At 44.2% G+C, this 20,776-nt stretch overlaps 1 protein-coding gene across 1 annotated transcript in view; it reads right to left on the minus strand.

Annotated features, from left to right (window-relative positions):
• The window catches only part of LOC146788929 (uncharacterized), a 95,354-nt gene extending 79,635 nt beyond the window's left edge, over positions 1–15,719 (minus strand). The window contains exon 1 of the mRNA XM_085630986.1: positions 15,591–15,719. Within this exon, the coding sequence (XP_085487112.1) occupies positions 15,591–15,681 (91 nt within the window). The 5' untranslated portion in view covers positions 15,682–15,719. The remainder of the gene's footprint in view (positions 1–15,590) is intronic.
• Between the last annotated feature and the right edge of the window lie 5,057 nt (positions 15,720–20,776).

Consider the following 20,776-nt stretch of genomic DNA (forward strand, 5'->3'; position numbering starts at 1 on the left):
AAAATGTCATCAGCATAAGCTGCAAGTTTGATACGAGAGTCAGCCGTTCTGAAACCATGTATATGTGAATTCTGGCGAAGTTTGGAGAGAAAAGGTTCTAAGGCCAAATTAAACAAGGGAGAAAATGGACATCCTTGACGTACTCCTCTACCTAAATCAAAAATGGAGGAGATCATACCATTGGCGTATACTGCAGCCCGGGGGTTGGAATAAAGGAGAGAAACCAAAGAAATAAAATTAGGACCAAAACCAAACCATTTAAGAGTATAAAACAGGTAGGTCCACTCTACCCTGTCGAACGCTTTCTCCGCGTCTAAAGCGATTGCAGCTAAGGAGTGCTGCAAGCGTGAAACTTTGGACAGGATATTAAAAAGAAGCAGAGTGTCGTCCGTAATAAAACGGCCCTTAACAAAGCCAGACTGTTCTTTCCCTAATAAATGTGGTAAGTAGGAATCTAATCTAATAGCTAATGCTTTTGAAAAAATGTTGTAATCAATATTGACCAGTGAAATGGGTCTATAGTTTTTACTGAACTTAGGATCCTTACCATCCTTAGGAATAAGACATATGTGCTTCTGAGAAGGATCCTGAATAATTGTTGGAAGAAGTGAAAAAGCCTATTAAAGAATACAACTTGGGTATAAGGAGTTTGGAAAAGTGCGAATAAAACTCCACCGTGAAACCATCTGGACCAGGTGCTTTATTCTTTTTGAGATGTTGTAATGCAGACAATAACTCCTGCTGTGTAATATCTGACTCTAAGGAGGACAGGTCTGGAGAAGAAAGGTGAGGCTTTGGTATGTGAGAAAAGAAATGTGCTAAGGACTGTTTGGTGGGGTGTGTTTCGGATGAATATAAAGATTTGTAAAAGAGAGAATTCACTTAAAATGTCAGCGTCTTTGAATTTTAGGTTCAAGTCATTGTCAAATATTGCTTCTATATTTAATTTGTTCTGCCTGGTCTTTAAGTAATTAGCTAGTATTTTGCCAGCCTTATTTTTACCACCGTAAAATTTAGCACTAGACTTTAACAGATATAGTGAAGCGTCATCAGTCGATTGTTAAATCGCATCTTAGCATTTATGAGAGGGCCATTTTTTGAGCGTGAGGTATAATGGGAATGTTCCAACTGTTTGATTTCGTGGAGAAGATTCTTAGTCTGTGCGCGGCTGGACCTACGTTGCTTGGCCACAAAACCAATAATGAAGTCTCTCGCTGAAGCCTTGTAAGCATCCCATATGGTTGAAAATGGGATCTGTTCCGTATGATTTAGTTCGAAATATTCGTTAGAGAAATTAGTAAAGGAAGTAGTAAATTCAGGGTTTAAAAGAAGAGAATTACTACATCTCCATCTTTTAGGGAGTGAGGATTTGGGCAAAATATCCAAACCGATTGAAACAGGAGCATGATCCGAAATTAAAATAGGGCCAATATCTGCATTTGTTAGCGTTTGTGATATGGGGTGAGAAACAAAAATATAATCAATCCTAGACTGAGTGGGGGAGTAAAAGGTGTATTCCCTGGTAATCGGATTACACAGTCGCCAAGCATCCAGAAGTTTATGTTGGTTAATGGTATGAACAAAGGACTTATGCGGGTTGTTGGGGACAAAAGGGATTCTAGAGTTCCTGTCAATAAAAGGGTAAAAAACCTGGTTTCAATCACCTGCTAATATAAAATTATCTTCCATGGAGTGTGTAATCTGTTCAGCCAATGTAGGCCAAAAATAGGGTTCACCACTGGTAGGGGCATAAACATTAAGAGGAGAAACTGGAACACCTTTTAATAGCAATTTAACAGATAACCATCTACCGTCAGTGTCCAGCTCTTGGGACAGGAGTGAAAGTGAAAGTGACTTGCGGCAAAGTAACATAACACCATTACGTTTCCCATCCCCGGGAGATGAAAAACATTCCCCACCCACCCTTTGTTTCATTTTAGTGATTCAGTAGCTGTAAGATGAGTCTCTTGTAAAAACACCAAGTCAGCATTTAGTTTGGCTAAATGAGTAAGGACTGTCTTTTGATCAAACAAGATCTTTATTGGTATCATCAGTCGTACAGCTCAACCACTGCCTACATCCCTACGGGCCGGCAGGGCCAAAGTAACAGTGTTAGGTGGCATGTAGGGGGGGCGGGGCAAAATACACAGCAAGCCGCATACAACCCCATGTGGGGCCGGCCGCGTCAGGGGGGGGCAGCGGTAACGACACAGGGTGACTTAGATCTCGTTTTTATTAGGTTTTTCTTCTGAAATAATCATTTAACAGAGACAGAACTAGGGAAGGGGGAACCACAAACCGTGAAATGTGTGCCAGGGTACGTGCGCCGAGGTAGGTCGTGTTAGTATACGCCGTGGGGATGAAAACTGGGGGCGGGTCGGGGACGTCGTTGTGCATGCAATCCTGCTGTGTCTAACCTGGTGAGAGTCTTTTGATAGGCGAATTTAAACCCCTAACATTCCATGAAACGATCTTCAATGACAAATAATCAGACACAAAATATAGCAGAACTGTAAGAAAAACATCTGATTCGTTGTAACAATATTGCAGACTATTAAAAAAAAGTAAAAAGAATTGGAAAAAAAGCAAAAAAGCAAATGCAAGGAAAACGTGAGGTACGTAAAAAATAGACCAAGGGAAAAAAGATAAAATGGATAAGAGGTAAAGCATAAAAGTGATAAGTTAAGCAAGGATAAGAAAGCGGAAATGCTGAAAAATGAAATAAAAAACGGTAGCTCATAAAAGGTACGAATGAGAGGAAATATAGAAACTGTTGTAGAGGACACCAGAAACGAAAAAAGAACTTGTGCAGAACAAAACAAAAAACGAAAGACAAAACAAAAGACATCTTTACAATAAGGGAAGGAAGGAGTGAGGAGAGGTGGAACCACATGGAGTGGACTAAACACCCGACGAGGACCGGACCGGACCAAGAGGGGAACACGTCAAAACACGAATTTGGCACTAGAAATGGAAAGAAATGAAAGATTAAAAATTGACTCTAATATATATATGCAAACCGCAAACAGTAACCTGAACAGTTACAAGGTAATGACTAGGAGTTGACTAGGGTATAAAAGACTCATATTAATATAGATATGATAAAGAAACAAGAGAAATGACAGTCCAAGCAACATCTGAAATAAATCAAGTTCCATGTGAGGAAGACGGACCACAAGAATCCATGGAAACTGTGCTATGCGCATTGATGAAGCTTCGTAATCGCATTGGATCCTCGTATGAAATAGTATTGTTATTGTAAGTTACTTTAAACAAGCAGGGATGGAAGAGGCCATATCTGGCACCCATGGACCGAAGAGTTGGTCTCATATCCAGAAAGGCTTTACGTCTGGATGCAGTAGCTCTGGAATAATCCTGTGCAAAACATAACGTGGCGCCAGACTAAGTGATCTTTTGGCGGGCTTTGGCAGCAGCTGGGACTTTCAACAGATCTGTATACTCCAGGAAATATAGGATAACTCCTCTCGGCCTCTGCATGGATATTGCGCTAGTGTTAGCATTAACACTACCCAGCCTGTGAGCACGTTGGATGTTCAGCCTGGTGTCATCCGGCATTTGAAGAATCTTAGGCAGTAATGACTGAAAGAAGGCAATCGGATCTGTGCCTTCAACCCCCTCCGCCAAATTGTAAATGCGTAAATTATTTCTCCTATTTCGATTTTCAAGGTCCTAAAGCTGCTTCTGAAGAGTTGACACTTGAGATTTTAAAGAGGTAACACAATTTGTGGTATCCTGAAAAGAAGAAACATCCTGTTCCACAGTTGAGTCTAGAATCGAGTTGCGACCAGCTATCAGATAAAGATTGTAATTTGTTTCCTCCATGAAAGGTCGGAGGGCCCTGATCTCCTGCATTAAAAGTTCCATTGCTACTGGAGAATTTGGTTTTAGTGGAGATGGGGGGGGGGGGTCTTTTTTTAATCTCTTCATAATCGATTTCCCTGTAGGAGGTTGCACAGAATCCATGTCTGCGTCGCACTGGTCTGATGCAAGTAGTCCGAGATGGTCTAAGTCTGAGAGTGTTGAGAAGACTTTAGAGTTTTTAATGGAAATGTGCTTAGGTTTTGAAATGGCAGAACCAGTAACTTTTGTTCGTCCCATTTGAGAGGAGTTCACTTAGATCACACTGCAGAATATGCAAATGAGTGGCATGAGGAGGCACAATGAGATGAGCGGAGACCAAACCAAAAAGTGAAAAAACAACCTTCAGTCGAAGAGAGGTTTTGCCATAGTCGCACAAAGTACCATAAGGAAGTCAGCCCAGATCCAATGTGTGCATCATAAAATGATACATAGTGTGAAAAACAAAGGAAAAGTGCCAATGATCACACCACTGCAAACTTTGTAAAGGAATAAGGTAAGCTGGACTGCTGCAACGTCACCGGGCTTTTGACTATACAATAGGGGTCTGATATGTGCATCAGAGAAACCTTACAAGTAGGCAGAAAGCGAACCTACTCCCCTCTGGAACCGAATGGAGAAACTGGTGTAATAACAATGACCGAATTGCCAGTTCCTCAACAATGCGTCAGTAATAACAGAAAGAAGCTGCTGAGTAAAAATAGCATGCTTTAAATAAAACAGTGGGTGAAGCGCACATGACTTGGGCCCCAAGAATTAGCCAAAATAACTATGGGTATAGTCATCCCTCAAAATGGCGGATGGTAGTGCAGTCTCTCAGAGTATGTATTAAACTGAAGGCAAAATGACAGGCATACCTTGGTGAGATACAACATAAGCAGAGGTAGCCCTCATATGCAGAGAATTGAAGAAAAGACTCAAAACCAGCTCCATGTATTATAATACTATTATCACTTGCCTTTAGCAGTTGTAATACCTTCACCGTGCAGCTCCTTGTATTACAAAACAACTGTCACTTGCCTTTAGCAGTTGTAATACCTTCACCGTGTTGTGCAGCTCCTTGTATTACAAAACAATTGTCACTTGCCTTCAGCATTTGTAATATCTTCACTGTGTTGTGCAGCACCATGTAGTATAGTACTATTGTCACTTGCCTTTAGGATTTGTTATACTTTCACCGTGTTGTGCAGCTCCTTGTATTATAATACTCTTGTCACTTGCCTTTAGCATTTGTAATATCTTCACTGTGTTGTGCAGCACCTTGTATTATAATACTATTGTCACTTGCCTTTAGCATTTATTATACCTTCCCCTGTGCTATACAGCATTCTCTCTTCTGTGCCGACCACTGTACTTTGTTCCTAAAGATTCATGAGTAAAGGAGTCTAGTTTTACACCTACAGTTGCTTCGCTCCTGCAGTAGATGCTCGGGGTTTCTTATTATGAGCTCCACTCATAAATGAAGAAAAGACTTAAAACTGAAAGTTGGGGCCAGCGCGGGTTTTGAATCTTTCCTGAAATGACTCCTGTGGTAAACTCCGCATACAAAATGGCGGCCACTACCTCAGAAGGGAGCGCGACCGCGTTACCTTCAAAAAGAACTCCGACATGCCGCTGCAAGAAGTCATGGAGTGGTTCCCGTCTGCGGAAGCTTCACTTCAGAAAGCAGCTCGGCCAGAAAATACGTGTTGGGAGCTCTGCGGGCGCATTCCTCCATCGCCAGACCGGGAGCCTCAAAGAAGCGCCGCCATCACCGTCAGGCGCCAAGCCACGCCCCCCCAGGAATCATATGTTAATATGGATCAGTTAGCGCCTCTCAATGTAAATAACACCTTGGGCACTAGTCCACAGAGTCTGATTGCCTAGTGGACTACTGAATTTACTTCAGGCATCTATGTTTGATACCAGTCATGGGTATGAAGCTCGACAGCTCCTCTCAGCCTTTTATTTCCATGAGATTCCTCAAATGAGTTCCATTGAGCTAGATAACAGGAATTTGGTACGTAGTGCCAAGAAACCACTTTGGGGTAAAAGTGAGCTTTACAAATACATGTTATGTAAAAAGATTGTGTACCAACTAGTGGCAAATGATATTCAAAATACTGCCCAACCTCTACTAGGAGTATTTATATAGTGCAGACGTAGTCCTGGGTGCAGCGGGTGCTTTACAGAGTACTGGGAATGACATGCAACTGCTTGCAGGGCACAGAGGCATAGGCAGATATTTTCAAAAGAAGAGTGAATATACCCGAGCTCTTTGACTAGTAACATTGAGGTATTCACTGCAACATTATTTATACTCTCAGATAGTTACACGGCCACTTCTAGGCGCTGCAAGGGTCAGGAGGAAAAGAGGCAAATGCTGAGGAGTCCGTCTTCCCTCCTGTGTGTGGGAGGCCCAGGAGGAGACACGTCATTCAACCTCCTCCCAGGAAGGAAGGATGAGGGTATTCAATGTGCCTGGAGCCGACTCTGGGGGGAGAGATAGTGTCTGTTGGGATGTCATTCTGTCCAGGCAGGACAGTGGCTGATGAGTGACCGCATCAGTGATCTGAAATTCCAGCATGGCTGGGATGAATAAACGAAGGTCGTCCTTTAGACGGACCCCTGATAGGAGAGAGCACCCCCCATCCTGGAGAGTGGACCAGACCTTAGGGACCCAAGGGATGAACTGTATGAGACTTGACCGGTTCCAAGGCATTGGAGTCACAGGGCCATCATGGCAGACCCATCCTCACCAGACAAAGAGGATGGGAAATGTCACAGGGACTGGGTCTCACTAATTACCTTATAGACAGCAAGTGGACAGTGCTCTGCAGGTCACCACTGATCGGGAAAACAACCTCGGTGCATGGCTTGTGAGGCAGATGGTGGGATCCTGCTTCACCACTCCGGGTCTTAGACGTCCTCCAGACGTTGACCCACAGCCAGGCCAGATGGCTCTCGTTTTCCAGAACAAAAATGCAGGCAGAGAAAGTTAATTACATGGTCCTTTAGAGGACTACATAGAAAGGGACTTCACATCTCCCCTCCTGTCGTCAAGTGGTGTCTCACTGCTTATCCTGTTACCAGCCCACAGGATGTGTAGGACACTTCTTGGTCAAGGATCCGTAAAGAGAAAGGAGGCGCCTCTGGCTGTAGTGGTAGGAGGAATCGGGAACTTAAGCGCACTTGTGTGGATTTATTCCACAAGGACAGGTCAATGTGTTATGGCGAATTCATGGCATAGCCTGAGTAAAAGGCTACATTCTCTTGGCTGTTCAGGATGCCAAGGTCTGTACAGGAGTATAGAATGCAAATGTTTTGCTGTAAAAAGGGATGTGTAAATCAGAATAAAGGTACAGCACCCAACCTACTGCTTTAATGTTCTTTTGGGGAGCAAGAACAGAGTGTATATGGTGTTTCCTGGATCTCAACAACGAGAGGCATTAAGTAGATACAATGGTGTATTTTTCCAGACTAGACTTGGCACACTGGACCAGTTATTTGTGCCCACTCCTCGCCAGGTTAGCAGCAAACCCACGAATACTGCCTGCGGTGGAGAGATGTTGTCCACATCAGGACAACACTGTCAATATGGTTGTTCCTGATGGACAGAGAGGGTCTACACAAAGTGGAGAAAGGGAGTGGAGTTTTCTTGAAATATCTTTGACTCTTATTAGCAAGAGCTGTTTTCAGGAGAAGGACAGACACATTGTGATGAAGAAAAATATTCTGGGATTAACAGGTTCTGCAGGAAAATGTATCCAAATAGTTGCTTGTAATAAATGTTTCACTGAGATGAATAGCTTAAGAGTCACACATGACAAGAGGCATCCACAGTATCTTGGCCAGGAGACATATGTTTCTAATAAGAAGTCTCTGTTTTGCAATTGAGTAAGACGGAAAAATACTCGAAATTTCCACTGCACAGTGATTCAGATACGTCACCGTGCTGGATCTGCACGTTCCACTCCGTGGAAAAGGGAACAATAGCGTACAACTAGAGGAGGGACGAGGGTTGTAAACAGGGTTTACACCAATTGCAAAAAAAAGGGTTTTATGAGTATGCGGTAAGCGATGGCGCCTCTTCCGAGTGTGCGTTAGTGTGTGACTGAGTTGAATATCTGATGGTGCTAAAGATGTGGGGCTAACCCTGAACCCCTACACATAGATACACTCAACAGATTAACAATGGGTCTGTGCACACATTAGAGGTGTATGCAGAGCAATCTCTCTATCTCAGATTCACATGGGTTAATGTAGCAATGTTAACATGGTACATATTGCAAATGCACAGAACATCCAGGAGTAATGATTCTTTTTATTTTTTCGAACGGTTGCCCAGCCAACAAGTGTTTCGTCTGGGGGTTACCCCTAGACTTCTTCAGGGCTGAAAGGATGTACAATAAGACATAATCAGACACTACAACCCAGGGTGATAGTTACAGTCTTACAAGGCGACCGGTGACAGGGTGAGTAATGCACCCCAAGTGACACGACCTGTGTTTACAGTGTTTACAAGATCCATTGGATCAAATTGCAAAGTGTTCAAACCCTAGTGACAATGTTCGTGGCACTGGTGAGCGTACGTATTACCTCATGATTACCAGGGTAAAGTACATTCATGGTGCCAACACAGTACATTTGTGTGAAGATCGTAGTGACCACTTAGTAATCGTAAGAGGGAGGGTACACACACGGGTGAGAGGGAGAGAGGAGGGAGGAGAACGGAAAAGAAGAAGGAAGGTGTGTGCTAATGTGCAGGGTGGGACAGAACCATGCGGTATGGTGAGGAGGAGGGGTGTGGGGGGAAAAGAATGGGGGAGCGCAAGAAAAGGCATGATGCCGCTGGAGGGTAGTCCAGATTGGAGCCAAGGAATATGTGGCCCAAGGTGAGCTATAAGTGCAGCAAGTGCTCTCGGAAGGCGGCAGACAGGTGCATGGTCCTACTAGAATGGCAAGCTGCAAAGGACTTTGTGGAATATCTAGGGAAATGGCGAAAGGAAGGGTGAGAAGCATCAATGATGGTGGCTTCTGGGTGGGAAAAGAAATGTGCGGAGAACAGGTGAGGAAGTTGATGCGAGGTGCCTCACCTCTCTGCCGGTTATACTTCCGTCCCGGCTGTCTCGGGAAATGCAATTGTTCTAAAGTTTATGGTAGGTTCTGGAATGAGGACTCTAGGTTAGTGCTGGATCTGGCTTCACTAGAAAGAAAAGGATAAGGTCATGTGAGACCAGGCCCGGTTCTAGCGGGTGGGCCGGGTGGGCCAGGCCCACCCAAACAGAAGCCTTGGCCCTCGCAGTGAGGGCTTGAAGGAAGGCGCGCAGAGCACACGTTGTGTGTGTCAGCCCAGACCGAGACAGCTCCCGGGCGCAGAGACAGACAGTTTGAGCTCATCGCAGACGCACCCAAGTACTTCACAGGTCTTTAAAAGACCATTTACATGTTAACGAGGCTTGGTTTATTTTTTCACCCCTTCATCTCCACCAGGGGCATGGTGAACGGGACAAATCCTTTCTTTGGCACCAGTAACCTTTGCCGACGTTCCTGCTGCGTGGATATTTCTTTTTCTATGCAGCGCAGGAGAAAAGAAGTTTGTTTATTTTGATCCACCTTTCCTGACCCCTGCAGCGGATTATCACATCAGGCTGTGACACAGTTTGACTAATGGAGTAGGTAAGAGAATGTGTTACTAGTTGTTTTTCTTTTTAAAATCTGCACAGGACCAGCAGGACACATACTTCGTGAGTGCTTCATTTAGACAGTTTCATCATTATCATGGCTGATGCAGGACAATAATAAGACAATACAAAATGCCCCAATAATGCTGGTGATTAATGATCCTGCTGGAGAGCAATCATTTGTCTGTTAGTGGTTTCTAAATGCAGATGAACTGTATTTTATGTGGAAGCTCAGTGGGTTACTGCCTTTGTCAGAGATCCTTGTGCTACTTGCAGTTCAGAAGTTACAATCCTAACATAGGACAGTGACCAATGAACTGTCATCAAAGAGCTCCATACATACATGAATAGTATAGTTAGAACTGCGCTTTTTTTGTTTTGTGATATAGTTAGAACTAGAGTCTTTCATTATTCTAATGCTGCTAAAATGAGTATGTTTGGGCAGATATATATTTTTATCAGTAAAGCTGACCCCCATGGAATACTCTTTAAATCCTAAGGTTGTGTTTCCACAGACCAAACCCTTTTAAAATATACTGCCCACCAGTAAAGCTGACCCCATGGAATACTCTTTAAATCCTAAGGTTGTGTTTCCACAGACCAAACCCTTTTAAAATATACTGCCCACCAGTATGGATGACATGTGATTCATACACCTTGTAATCCTCATTGGTTTATGTGACATTCCCTGTAGACTGATTTACATACTTTTATGATTCATTGTCTCTGTATAATGTGTGCGTGGTGTAAAGTACTGACACACACTACACTGATATGAGTAGCGCTATACAACAAATTAAATGCATATGAGAAAGGGGCTACGTAAAGATGAGGGGCACTGGTGGAGGGTGGCAGTGAGGGAATCCGAGGAGGAGGTAGTGGGAGGGGCTATGGAGCGATGAGGGGCACTATTGGAGGGTGACAATGAGGGAATCTAAGGAAGAGGTCATGGGGTGGAGGGTGAGCTAGGGAGAGATGAGGGGCACTGGTGGAGGGTGGTAGTGAGGGAGTCTGAGGAGAAGGTCATGAGGGGGATGGGCTACAGAGATGAGGGGCACTGGTGGAGGGTGGCAGTGAGGGAATCCGAGGAGGAGGTCAATAGGGGGGGCCATGGAGGGATGAGGGACACTGTTGGAAGGTGGTAGTAAAGGTTATTGGTGTGGCGCCAAAAAAGACTTACGCATCAGCGCTGAAGCCGGCCTTGTCATGGCCTTTCTGTTTTTGTTTATTTAATTAGCAGTCGGGTCATAAGGGCTACTGTGGAACATACTTTAAAGTGCGTGCTAATTATATGTACTGCTATATTCAATGTTTTAAGTTTTTAAAAAAAAACAATTTATTGAAAATAAAAACCACAACTCAGCAACAGTAATGACACTTACACAGTGACCTCAGCAGGAGAAATATACATTTGGGTGTTGGAAATAAAAAGCAATATATTAAGGGCACCAAAAAATTACTCTGAGCAATTAGTAAAGCAGTACAGAACAGTTTGAAGGTGATTTTACTAATGTTTTTACCGGGAAAATGAAAGTAGAGCCCGATGGTGCCTGATATGAGGCTGGGGCCCATGGTCAGCTGTGAAATAAGGTGCACTGGAGAGGAGTAGTGGATTAATCAAGCCTGTAAGGGAGTGCATTGCAGAGTCTAGGGTCAGGCGGAGGTAGTAATGAAGAGGGATTTTCCATGAAGGCTCGCAGAAAGGGAGCCTGAGAAGTGTCACTTGCCTGATACTCCCACCTCAGAAACCTCCTCTTCCCATCAAAGGGACATTACATGGAAAAAACACTTTTTGAGAGTGATAACATTGAGAAAGAGATTTGGAAAAGAGTGCGTTTTACTGGGCCTTGTAAGACTAAGAAGAGATAAAGGAGGGCCCTGAAGCAGGTCTGCCCAGACATGTATGCGACAAATCGAGCCTACAGCGGCCCACCCAAATGCACCCTTGGCCATGGGCATAGGAAGTGTGGGGGACGCGGGGGATATATCCCCCCCAGATTTTGTAGTGGGGGGGGGGGGACGAGGGGACAAAGAATTTCCCCTCTCCCTTCTGGTATCGCAGGGCCATTAGCACGCGAAAGCGCTACCTAATGGCCCTGCACTTGACCTGCCTGGAGTCAGAGGCCACCCGCCCTCTGCCTTTTGTTATGCTGCAGGAAGGCTCAGCCGTTCTGGGAAGGGCAGAGAACGGAGCAAAAAATAAACGCTGTCTCTTTTCCTTCATGGCAAGGACCGTGTCCACTACTCCTGATCTGCCTCTGGCGGCTGCCCTCCTCCCTTTATTCCTCCATCTCTTTCTGTCTCTGTCTCGCTCCTGCTTACGTGCTGATTTCAAGAGGCAGCTCTTAAGGTACTCTCTCTTGCCTCTCATTTTCTTTATTTGTTCCCCTGTGAAATTGATCCAAAAAAGGCTGAACACTATGGCTGTAAATGTCCTCATTTTCTGACCGTTTTCTATTGAAAAGAAAAACCTCGGAATGGAGAGAAAAAATAGTTAAATACCTAAATAAAGCAATACAGAGTGGACAGCAGACAGGCCCGACTTATTTACACCCACACACATTAGCGCCACTTTACAGAGTTTGCCAGTGAAAGCGCTACTTTCTTTTTATCTTCTTTCTTTGAACAACATTGTTTTCCCAGGGTGGGTAAGTGCGCCATTCCTAAAGGGACTGCAATACCTGGTTGATGGGTAGAGTGGAAACGTTTAATATGATAGTTTTCAACTTTTTAATTATTTTAGCTTCTAAAATGCGGCTCTGTGTTTGGGGATGTGGTCTTTTTTAAACCAAACTGCATACATTTTGAAAGGATATAAGCAATGGACATTGAAAGGGGTCCCTTCCTGGTCCTGTAGCCATGTCTTGAACTTTTCAGGCAAAATCACTTACTGATTTCTGAATAATGAGTTTAAAACCGTTAAGGTAACCATGTTTTTTTCTGATTACAGTTCACATGCTTTGCTTATTCTTGCATTCCCTATGAGTGTTTGCTTTTTCCAGGCTGTTATTTTTTTTCAGGCAGCATTTTACTGTTGTCTAGTGCATAATTTGAATTTAGTCGCAGCACAATTGAGTTGTGCTGAAGGCAGTGCGAGTTTCTCTCAGTGGGGCAGTATGGTGTTCAGTGTGGGAGAGAATGTGGCACTCTGGCCAGAGCTGCTGAATTTGGAACTGGGGAACCAGGTTCAGACCTTCATTACCAGTTCACCATACCACACTCCTGACAGAGCTTATTCCGATGCTACACCTTAGAAGGCCAGATAGACCTTAGAAGCCCAGGTGTCTTAGCACCCGCAGGTGGACCTGTCCACCACAATCCATACTGCAGTTCACTTCCAGTCTTACAGGCAGGCATATGAAGAAGCACATCCTAGATCGACAGTGAATCTGTCACTGAGGTCACAAGACCCTTAAGGCCAGTCCACCTCACCCATTGGTACCTCCATTGGCCTTTTTCCAGCACTAGCAGTGCAACTGGCCAAGGGTTGGCAATGTAGGATTTGCATGCACACCAAACTTAGGGGGTGATTATAATGGCAGTGGGACCGCCACGTCTCCCCGTCGGTGGCGGTCCCACCGCCATTGGTGACTGCATCACAGCCCGCCATATTACAATGGCGGGTGGTTACCTGGCGGTCGGAAAGCCCAACCACCACCCACCCGACGGGCTTCTTGAGCCTGCCGGTGTGGTGGAGGGGCTTGTGGTTCCGACAATGCTGGTGGTGCCTACCATGCACCACAGCAGGGATTACGATGTCCCTTACCCGCCAGCTTATCAATGGCGGTTCACCTGCCATGGAAATGCTGGCGAAAGGGACATTGGGGGCCCGTAGCAGGCCCCTTTACCCCGGTCCCTCAGACATGGGTCCTGGGGGGCATCTATGATGCCCCACAACATATCACTGCACCATGTGGCAGGCACCGATATATTTAACATGTTCCTTTTTTTTTTTTTTTTACTTTGCGGCGGATGATGCAGCCAGCAGCACCTGCTGCAATGTAAAAGAGGCACTGCGAACACCGTAGTGGTAGTCGCATTGTAATGCCTATCATGGGGCCTCCACCTTGAAGGCCAGCGGTCCCATTCCCCGATTCGATGGCGGTGGTACTGAAGTCCGCCTGCCATCGTAGTCCGCCCCTAAGTTTGCATTTTATGAATATGATTCAGTGGGAAATAAATTGATGTTTGCAATTTAATTGACTTTGGTTGGCCTCTTATCTATGAGATTTCCCTGTTGAATGTGCCTTTACATTATACATTTTTGGTTGTATGAATTGATTGCATACTACACTCTCCTACAGGTATTAATTTGAGTGTCATTAGGAGTGTCTGGGACCAATTGTTTTCTTAGGAATTGTTTTCTTTACTAACCTTTGCAAAGGGCCCTAAACTTCACAGCAACACAAGTCACATTTCTTTTAGTAATTTGGGATCCGTTTCAGCTACAAAATTGTTTGGAGGAAATCGTTAGATTATGCAGCAGATGATGTATTATGTGGCAAATATGATACAGCCATAGTTAAGTGGAAAACATGTTTCCACTTAATTTTGCCCCAACATTGTAGTTGATCAATTTGTAAGTTCCCCAAACCCAAAAGTCGAGTTTGGGCACAATTTGTATTTTAAAAGCAGCCCTATAACACAGGGCTACTTTTAAACTGACCTCAGGCTTCAGCAGTGCACACAATCAAGCGCAGAAAGGGCTGCTGGCCTCTAAACTGCCATGCCTTATTATATTCTAGGGACTTAAATGTAGTTCTAATCCCCCTGCCCTTTTATGTACTAGGGCCTTATAGGAGAGGTCATGCCAATCATAGGGGTACCCTAACCCATAGTGCACCCTAGTGTATGTGGGTGTTTTCACTGTATTTTTAAGTGCCTCTTTCAGAATAGCACTGGCTGTTTAGGCAGAGGCCAGGGTCAGTCAGTCAGGTACCACCAGTAAGCAAAAAGTTGGGGAGTGCCCAGGGCGGCTTTGCAACACTAGAGAAACACAAACTCAGAATGTAAAACATAACACCATGGTTGGGGGGGTTCTCTTCAATAATCAGAATTGATTTCTATCCTAATGAACCCATTTTCCAACATTAGGATAGGGAAAGACTGGGGAAAAATCATAACGTTCTAATCTATACAGTGGAGTTTTTATGCAGCTCTTTGATGACGGTTAATAGCTCACTGTTCAATGTTAGGATTTTAACTTATAAACTTCAAATACCAAAAGAATATCTCAGACAAAAGCAGTAACTCACTGACCTATTGAATTAAAACTTTCACTAGACAAGCCTTCGATCTCTCTCAAAAAAAGAACATTAATCACCAAAGCTATCTTCACATTTTTATTGTTGCCTGAAAAGTGCTGGAGACCAGGAATGCAGCAGCAGGTACTTTTCAAACCCTAATGCACTTGCAAACACAACACCCCACCCTAAGTCAGCGGCCTTTGTTTGCTTTGTGCATTAAGATGCAAGATTCGTATATATGTTTTTTTTAAACATTTGGTCTCATTACTATATGAATGTAAATAACAATAAAGCATACATGCAAACTGTGACTACATGCCTGCTTTTCTCAATATTTCACTTCGAAAGTATGCGATTGTATTTGTTTAACGGGCGGTGATTTGTATAGGGTCACTGGAAAGTGCACAAGGTTGTCCCTGTCCCCCCAGAATTTTAGGGTCTCCTACGCCCCTGCCCTTGGCCCACCCAAATAAAAATTCCTGGAGCCGGGCCTGTGTGAGACACTGGACTGGAAAGTGTTAGGTGGAGCGGGAATCAGCGAGTCATATCGTCTCAGTAACACCCGAGACACCAGGTATATCTGGCATGGAGGACGTACATTTCAATTTCGTTGTAGAGAAGAGTGGGAGAATACCTCCCTTGGGGGTGCCTGGATCATGTGGCGAGAGGCTCCAGTGCAGGGCCCAGGTTGGGGTACCCGCGAGTGGAGCTGGAGAGATTGAATGGGGAGTAACGGAAATGGTTACACGGGATCAGGTGGCCAGCATAAGTAAGCGGGCACCTGTGGAGTCTGGAGCCTCACCTGTGGCTTGAGGATTCGCGCAGTGGGTCCGCTGCTTGTGAGGACCACCGCGGAGTCGACCGGAAGTGCGGTCCCTGCGTAGGGCGTTCATTTGTAGCTCATGGAAGTGCAAAGACTACAATGCCAACCGTGGTCCGTAACTGCGGACCGGAAGTGAGTAATAAAATGAAATGGTGAAATCCCCAAATCTCTTAGGCTAATGCAACGGTATAAGGAGGAAAATACCATAACCATGCAACTATCTAGATGCGAGTCAACTCCTAGTGTATGGAGGTGCAGGGGAATTAACATGAGCGAGGTAAGGGAAAATCGTGTGTGTGGGGGCGAGGAAGCCAAGACACTGACTGTGGAACGCGGCCAAGTATCTGCTCATTATTGATAAACCTGACCCGGCTTAAAGTGTGGGGAAAGAACAGTTAAAAGAGTTTTAATAGAGGAGAGTCAGGGAAATAGGGGTGTACCAGATATTTAACCGGCCCATTTCGTACAAGTACAAGCAAGTACGGACACAGTTCCTTATTCAAAATAACTAAATACAGTAACGCATCATTACTTTGGAGCGGCAACATCAGTTATTCTGACAAGACAGAGCATAATTACATTGGTCATGCGGCACAAGTGTCGGGCAACAGTGGCGTAACGAAACTTGAGGGGGCCCCCATGCAAAGAATATGGAGGGGGCCCCCCACGCTCCGGATTCAGTTAGGAGTTCTCAGGTCGGGGGCCTGCTGCGCATGCACCAGTGGCGGCTGGTGAATTCTAAAAGTGGTGAAACGAAAAGCTGAGAACCAAGTTGAAGAAGGAAGTGAGTACAGCAAGCACACCAAAGTGAAAGAGGTGTGTTCGGGGTTGGCTTTCCCAAGTGGGCCCTTTAACCACTCAAATTTCAGCTTTAAATAAATTCAGTCATTTGTCTCCAAAATATCAGCTTGTCAGTTTATGAAAGCAGACGTATTTTGCTATTAAACACCAGCTTTGCCTTCTTGAAAAATAATTTCAATTTACATAAATCAAGAAGTTATCTTTTTTGTGAAAAAGTTCAATTATTGTCATGAACCACTAAAACACATGATAGATTCCGCCTTGTTTGTTTGTTTGTTTGAAAAGTTTTATATAGCGCTGGCTAGACCCGGAGGTATCAGAGCGCTTTACATGAAGTAGGACATTGTTTCAGAACATTGTTACATCAGTTGTTGGAGTTACAAAAGTTACATGAATTACAAAAGCATAGCATAACATTAGAAAAAAAAAACGGTAAGGGGGAAGGTACTTCAGGTGACACAGGAGAGTCAGGCTGGAAAAGGGAAGGCAGACAAAGAATCACGGAGGGAGGAGGTGGGGGAGGGAAAAGAAACACAACGTGGAGACAAGGAAAACAATGTCCGATGTCCGGCTGGGTAGGTGGCGGCCAAGGGGTGAACCAGAGCCAAACTCCTCTATAGCTGCATAGGACAGCTCCTCCGGGCATCACCCAAAGTTGCTCGGGCACCGCGGTACATACAGACAGTTTTGGATTCCACCTTGAATATCTATGTGTCATAGTTGCATGTCATATGCGCCAATCTTATGCCAAGAATTACCGCCATTATGCCGAAGCAAGTATGAGGACTGTGCACCAAGCAATCAGACAGGAATTACCACTAGTATGCCAGCGCCCGCATTTTACCTGGTTTGGGCTCCATTATACCATGGGTGAGCACATTGGGCCGATATGTGCCACCATTATGGCAGGGCCAACATTATGTCATGTTATTTTATTTATTAAGTACACAATCATGGAACATTGCAGGTGTTGAAATGGGGTAGCTCTGTAGAATCTCACTAGTGGCTGTGACAAGCTCCCCTCTTTACCTAGTGATAGTTTTTTCTACACAAAGGCATATCGCAGGCACAATGGAAAAGAGAGAGAAAGATATGAACAGGTCCTTGTTTGTCTCTAACAGTCCGCCCCCTCTCGTCACAGCCCTTCCCACAGTACACAAGGACACCCATATGTCCCCTGTACCCTTCTACAGGTCAAATGCATATCAACCATCCTGGAATGGTTACTTATTTAGGGAAGTATGGGGAGAAATTTTAGAGAATAAAAATTGCTTGACCTTTATGCGTGATGCGGGGTATGAAATTGACGATGGGGCACTTGAGTACAGTTCTCTGCAGGACAGCTGAGGGTCACGACTTCAGAGCCCACTGTGTTTACTCCCTGCCCTGTGTTAATTCAAGTCTATGTTGTGCAACCTTATTTACGCCCTGTAGTATTTCATTGTCTCTCATTCACCACTGTCCACCTACTGTATTTACACCCTGTAGTATTTCATTGTCTCTCATACACCACTGTCCACCTACTGTATTTACACCCAGTAGTATTTATTTGTCTCTCATACACCACTGTCCACCTACTGTACTTACACCCAGTATTTCATTGTCTTATTCACCACAGTCCACCTACTGCATTTACACCCAGTATTTCATAGTCTCTTATTCACCGCTGTCCACCTACTGTATTTACACCCTGTATTTCATTGTCTCTCATACACCACTGTCCACCCACTGTATTTACACCCTTAGGTATCTCATTGTCTCTTATTCACCGCTGTCCACCTACTGTATTTACACCCAGTATTTCATTGTCTCTTATTCACCACTGTCCACCTACTGTATTTACACCCTTTAGTATTTCATTGTCTCTCATACACCACTGTCCACCTACTGTATTTACACCCTGTAGTTCATTGTCTCTCATACACCGCTGTCCACCCACTGTATTTACACCCTGTAGTATTTCATTGGTTCTCATTCACCACTGTCCACCCACTGTATTTACACCCTGTAGTATTTCATTGTCTCTTATTCACCACTGTCCACCTACTGTATTTACACCCTTTAGTATTTCATTGTCTCTCATACACCACTGTCCACCTACTGTATTTACACCCTGTAATTCATTGTCTCTCATACACCGCTGTCCACCCACTGTATTTACACCCTGTAGTATTTCATTGGTTCTCATTCACCACTGTCCACCCACTGTATTTACACCCTGTAGTATTTCATTGTCTCTTATTCACCACTGTCCACCTACTGTATTTACACCCTTTAGTATTTCATTGTCTCTTATTCACCACTGTCCACCTACTGTATTTACACCCTGTAGTATTTCATTATCTCTCATTCACCCTTGTCCACCTTCTGTATTTACACCCATTATTTCATTGTCTTATGCACCACTGTCCACCTACTGTATTTACACCCAGTATTTTATTGTCTCTTATTCACCACTGTCCACCTTCTGTATTTACACCCAGTATTTCATTGTCTTATGCACCACTGTCCACCTACTGTATTCAGACCCTGTATTTCATTGTCTCTCATACACCACTGTCCACCCACTGTATTTACACCCTGTAGTATTTCATTGTCTCTCATTCACCACTGTCCACCTACTGTATTTACACCCAGTATTTCTTTGTCTCTTATTCACCACTGTCCACCTTCTGTATTTACACCCAGCATTTCATCGTCTTATGCACCACTGTCCACCTACTGTATTTACACCCTGTATTTCATTGTCTCTCATACACCACTGTCCACCCACTGTATTTACACCCTGTAGTATTTCATTGTATCTCATTCACCACTGACCACCTTCTGTATTTACACCCAGTATTTCATTGTCTCTTATTCACCACTGTCCACCTACTGTATTTACACCCTTTAGTATTTCATTGTCTCTCATACACCACTGTCCACCTACTGTATTTACACCCTGTAATTCATTGTCTCTCATACACCGCTGTCCACCCACTGTATTTACACCCTGTAGTATTTCATTGGTTCTCATTCACCACTGTCCACCCACTGTATTTACACCCTGTAGTATTTCATTGTCTCTTATTCACCACTGTCCACCTTCTGTATTTACACCCAGTATTTCATTGTCTTATGCACCACTGTCCACCTACTTTATTTACACCCTGTAGTATTTCATTATCTCTCATTCACCCTTGTCCACCTTCTACACAAAGGCATGTCGCAGGCACAATGGAAAAGAGAGAGAAAGATATGAACGGCTTCCTTGTGTGTCTCTAACAGTCCACCCCCTCTCGTCACAGCCCTTCCCACAGTACACAAGGACACCCATATGTCCCCTGTACCCTTCTACAGGTCAAATGCATATCAACCATCCTGGAATGGTTACTTATTTAGGGAAGTATGGGGAGAAATTTTAGAGAATAAAAATTGCTTGACCTTTATGCGTGATGCGGGGTATGAAATTGACGATGGGGCACTTGAGTACAGTTCTCTGCAGGACAGCTGAGGGTCACGACTTCAGAGCCCACTGTGTTTACTCCCTGCCCTGTGTTAATTCAAGTCTATGTTGTGCAACCTTATTTACGCCCTGTAGTATTTCATTGTCTCTCATTCACCACTGTCCACCTACTGTATTTACACCCTGTAGTATTTCATTGTCTCTCATACACCACTGTCCACCTACTGTATTTACACCCAGTAGTATTTATTTGTCTCTCATACACCACTGTCCACCTACTGTACTTACACCCAGTATTTCATTGTCTTATTCACCACAGTCCACCTACTGCATTTACACCCAGTATTTCATAGTCTCTTATTCACCGCTGTCCACCTACTGTATTTACACCCTGTATTTCATTGTCTCTCATACACCACTGTCCACCCACTGTATTTACACCCTTAGGTATCTCATTGTCTCTTATTCACCGCTGTCCACCTACTGTATTTACACCCAGTATTTCATTGTCTCTTATTCACCACTGTCCACCTACTGTATTTACACCCTTTAGTATTTCATTGTCTCTCATACACCACTGTCCACCTACTGTATTTACACCCTGTAGTTCATTGTCTCTCATACACCGCTGTCCACCCACTGTATTTACACCCTGTAGTATTTCATTGGTTCTCATTCACCACTGTCCACCCACTGTATTTACACCCTGTAGTATTTCATTGTCTCTTATTCACCACTGTCCACCTACTGTAGTTACACCCTGTAGTATTTCATTGTCTCTCATTCACCCTTGTCCACCTTCTGTATTTACACCAAGTATTTCATTGTCTTATGCACCACTGTCCACCTACTGTATTTACACCCAGTATTTCATTCTCTCTTATTCACCGCTGTCCACCTACTGTATTTACACCCT

This window comes from Triturus cristatus, chromosome 10 (genome assembly GCF_964204655.1).
Source record: "Triturus cristatus chromosome 10, aTriCri1.1, whole genome shotgun sequence".
NCBI lineage: Eukaryota > Metazoa > Chordata > Amphibia > Caudata > Salamandridae > Triturus > Triturus cristatus.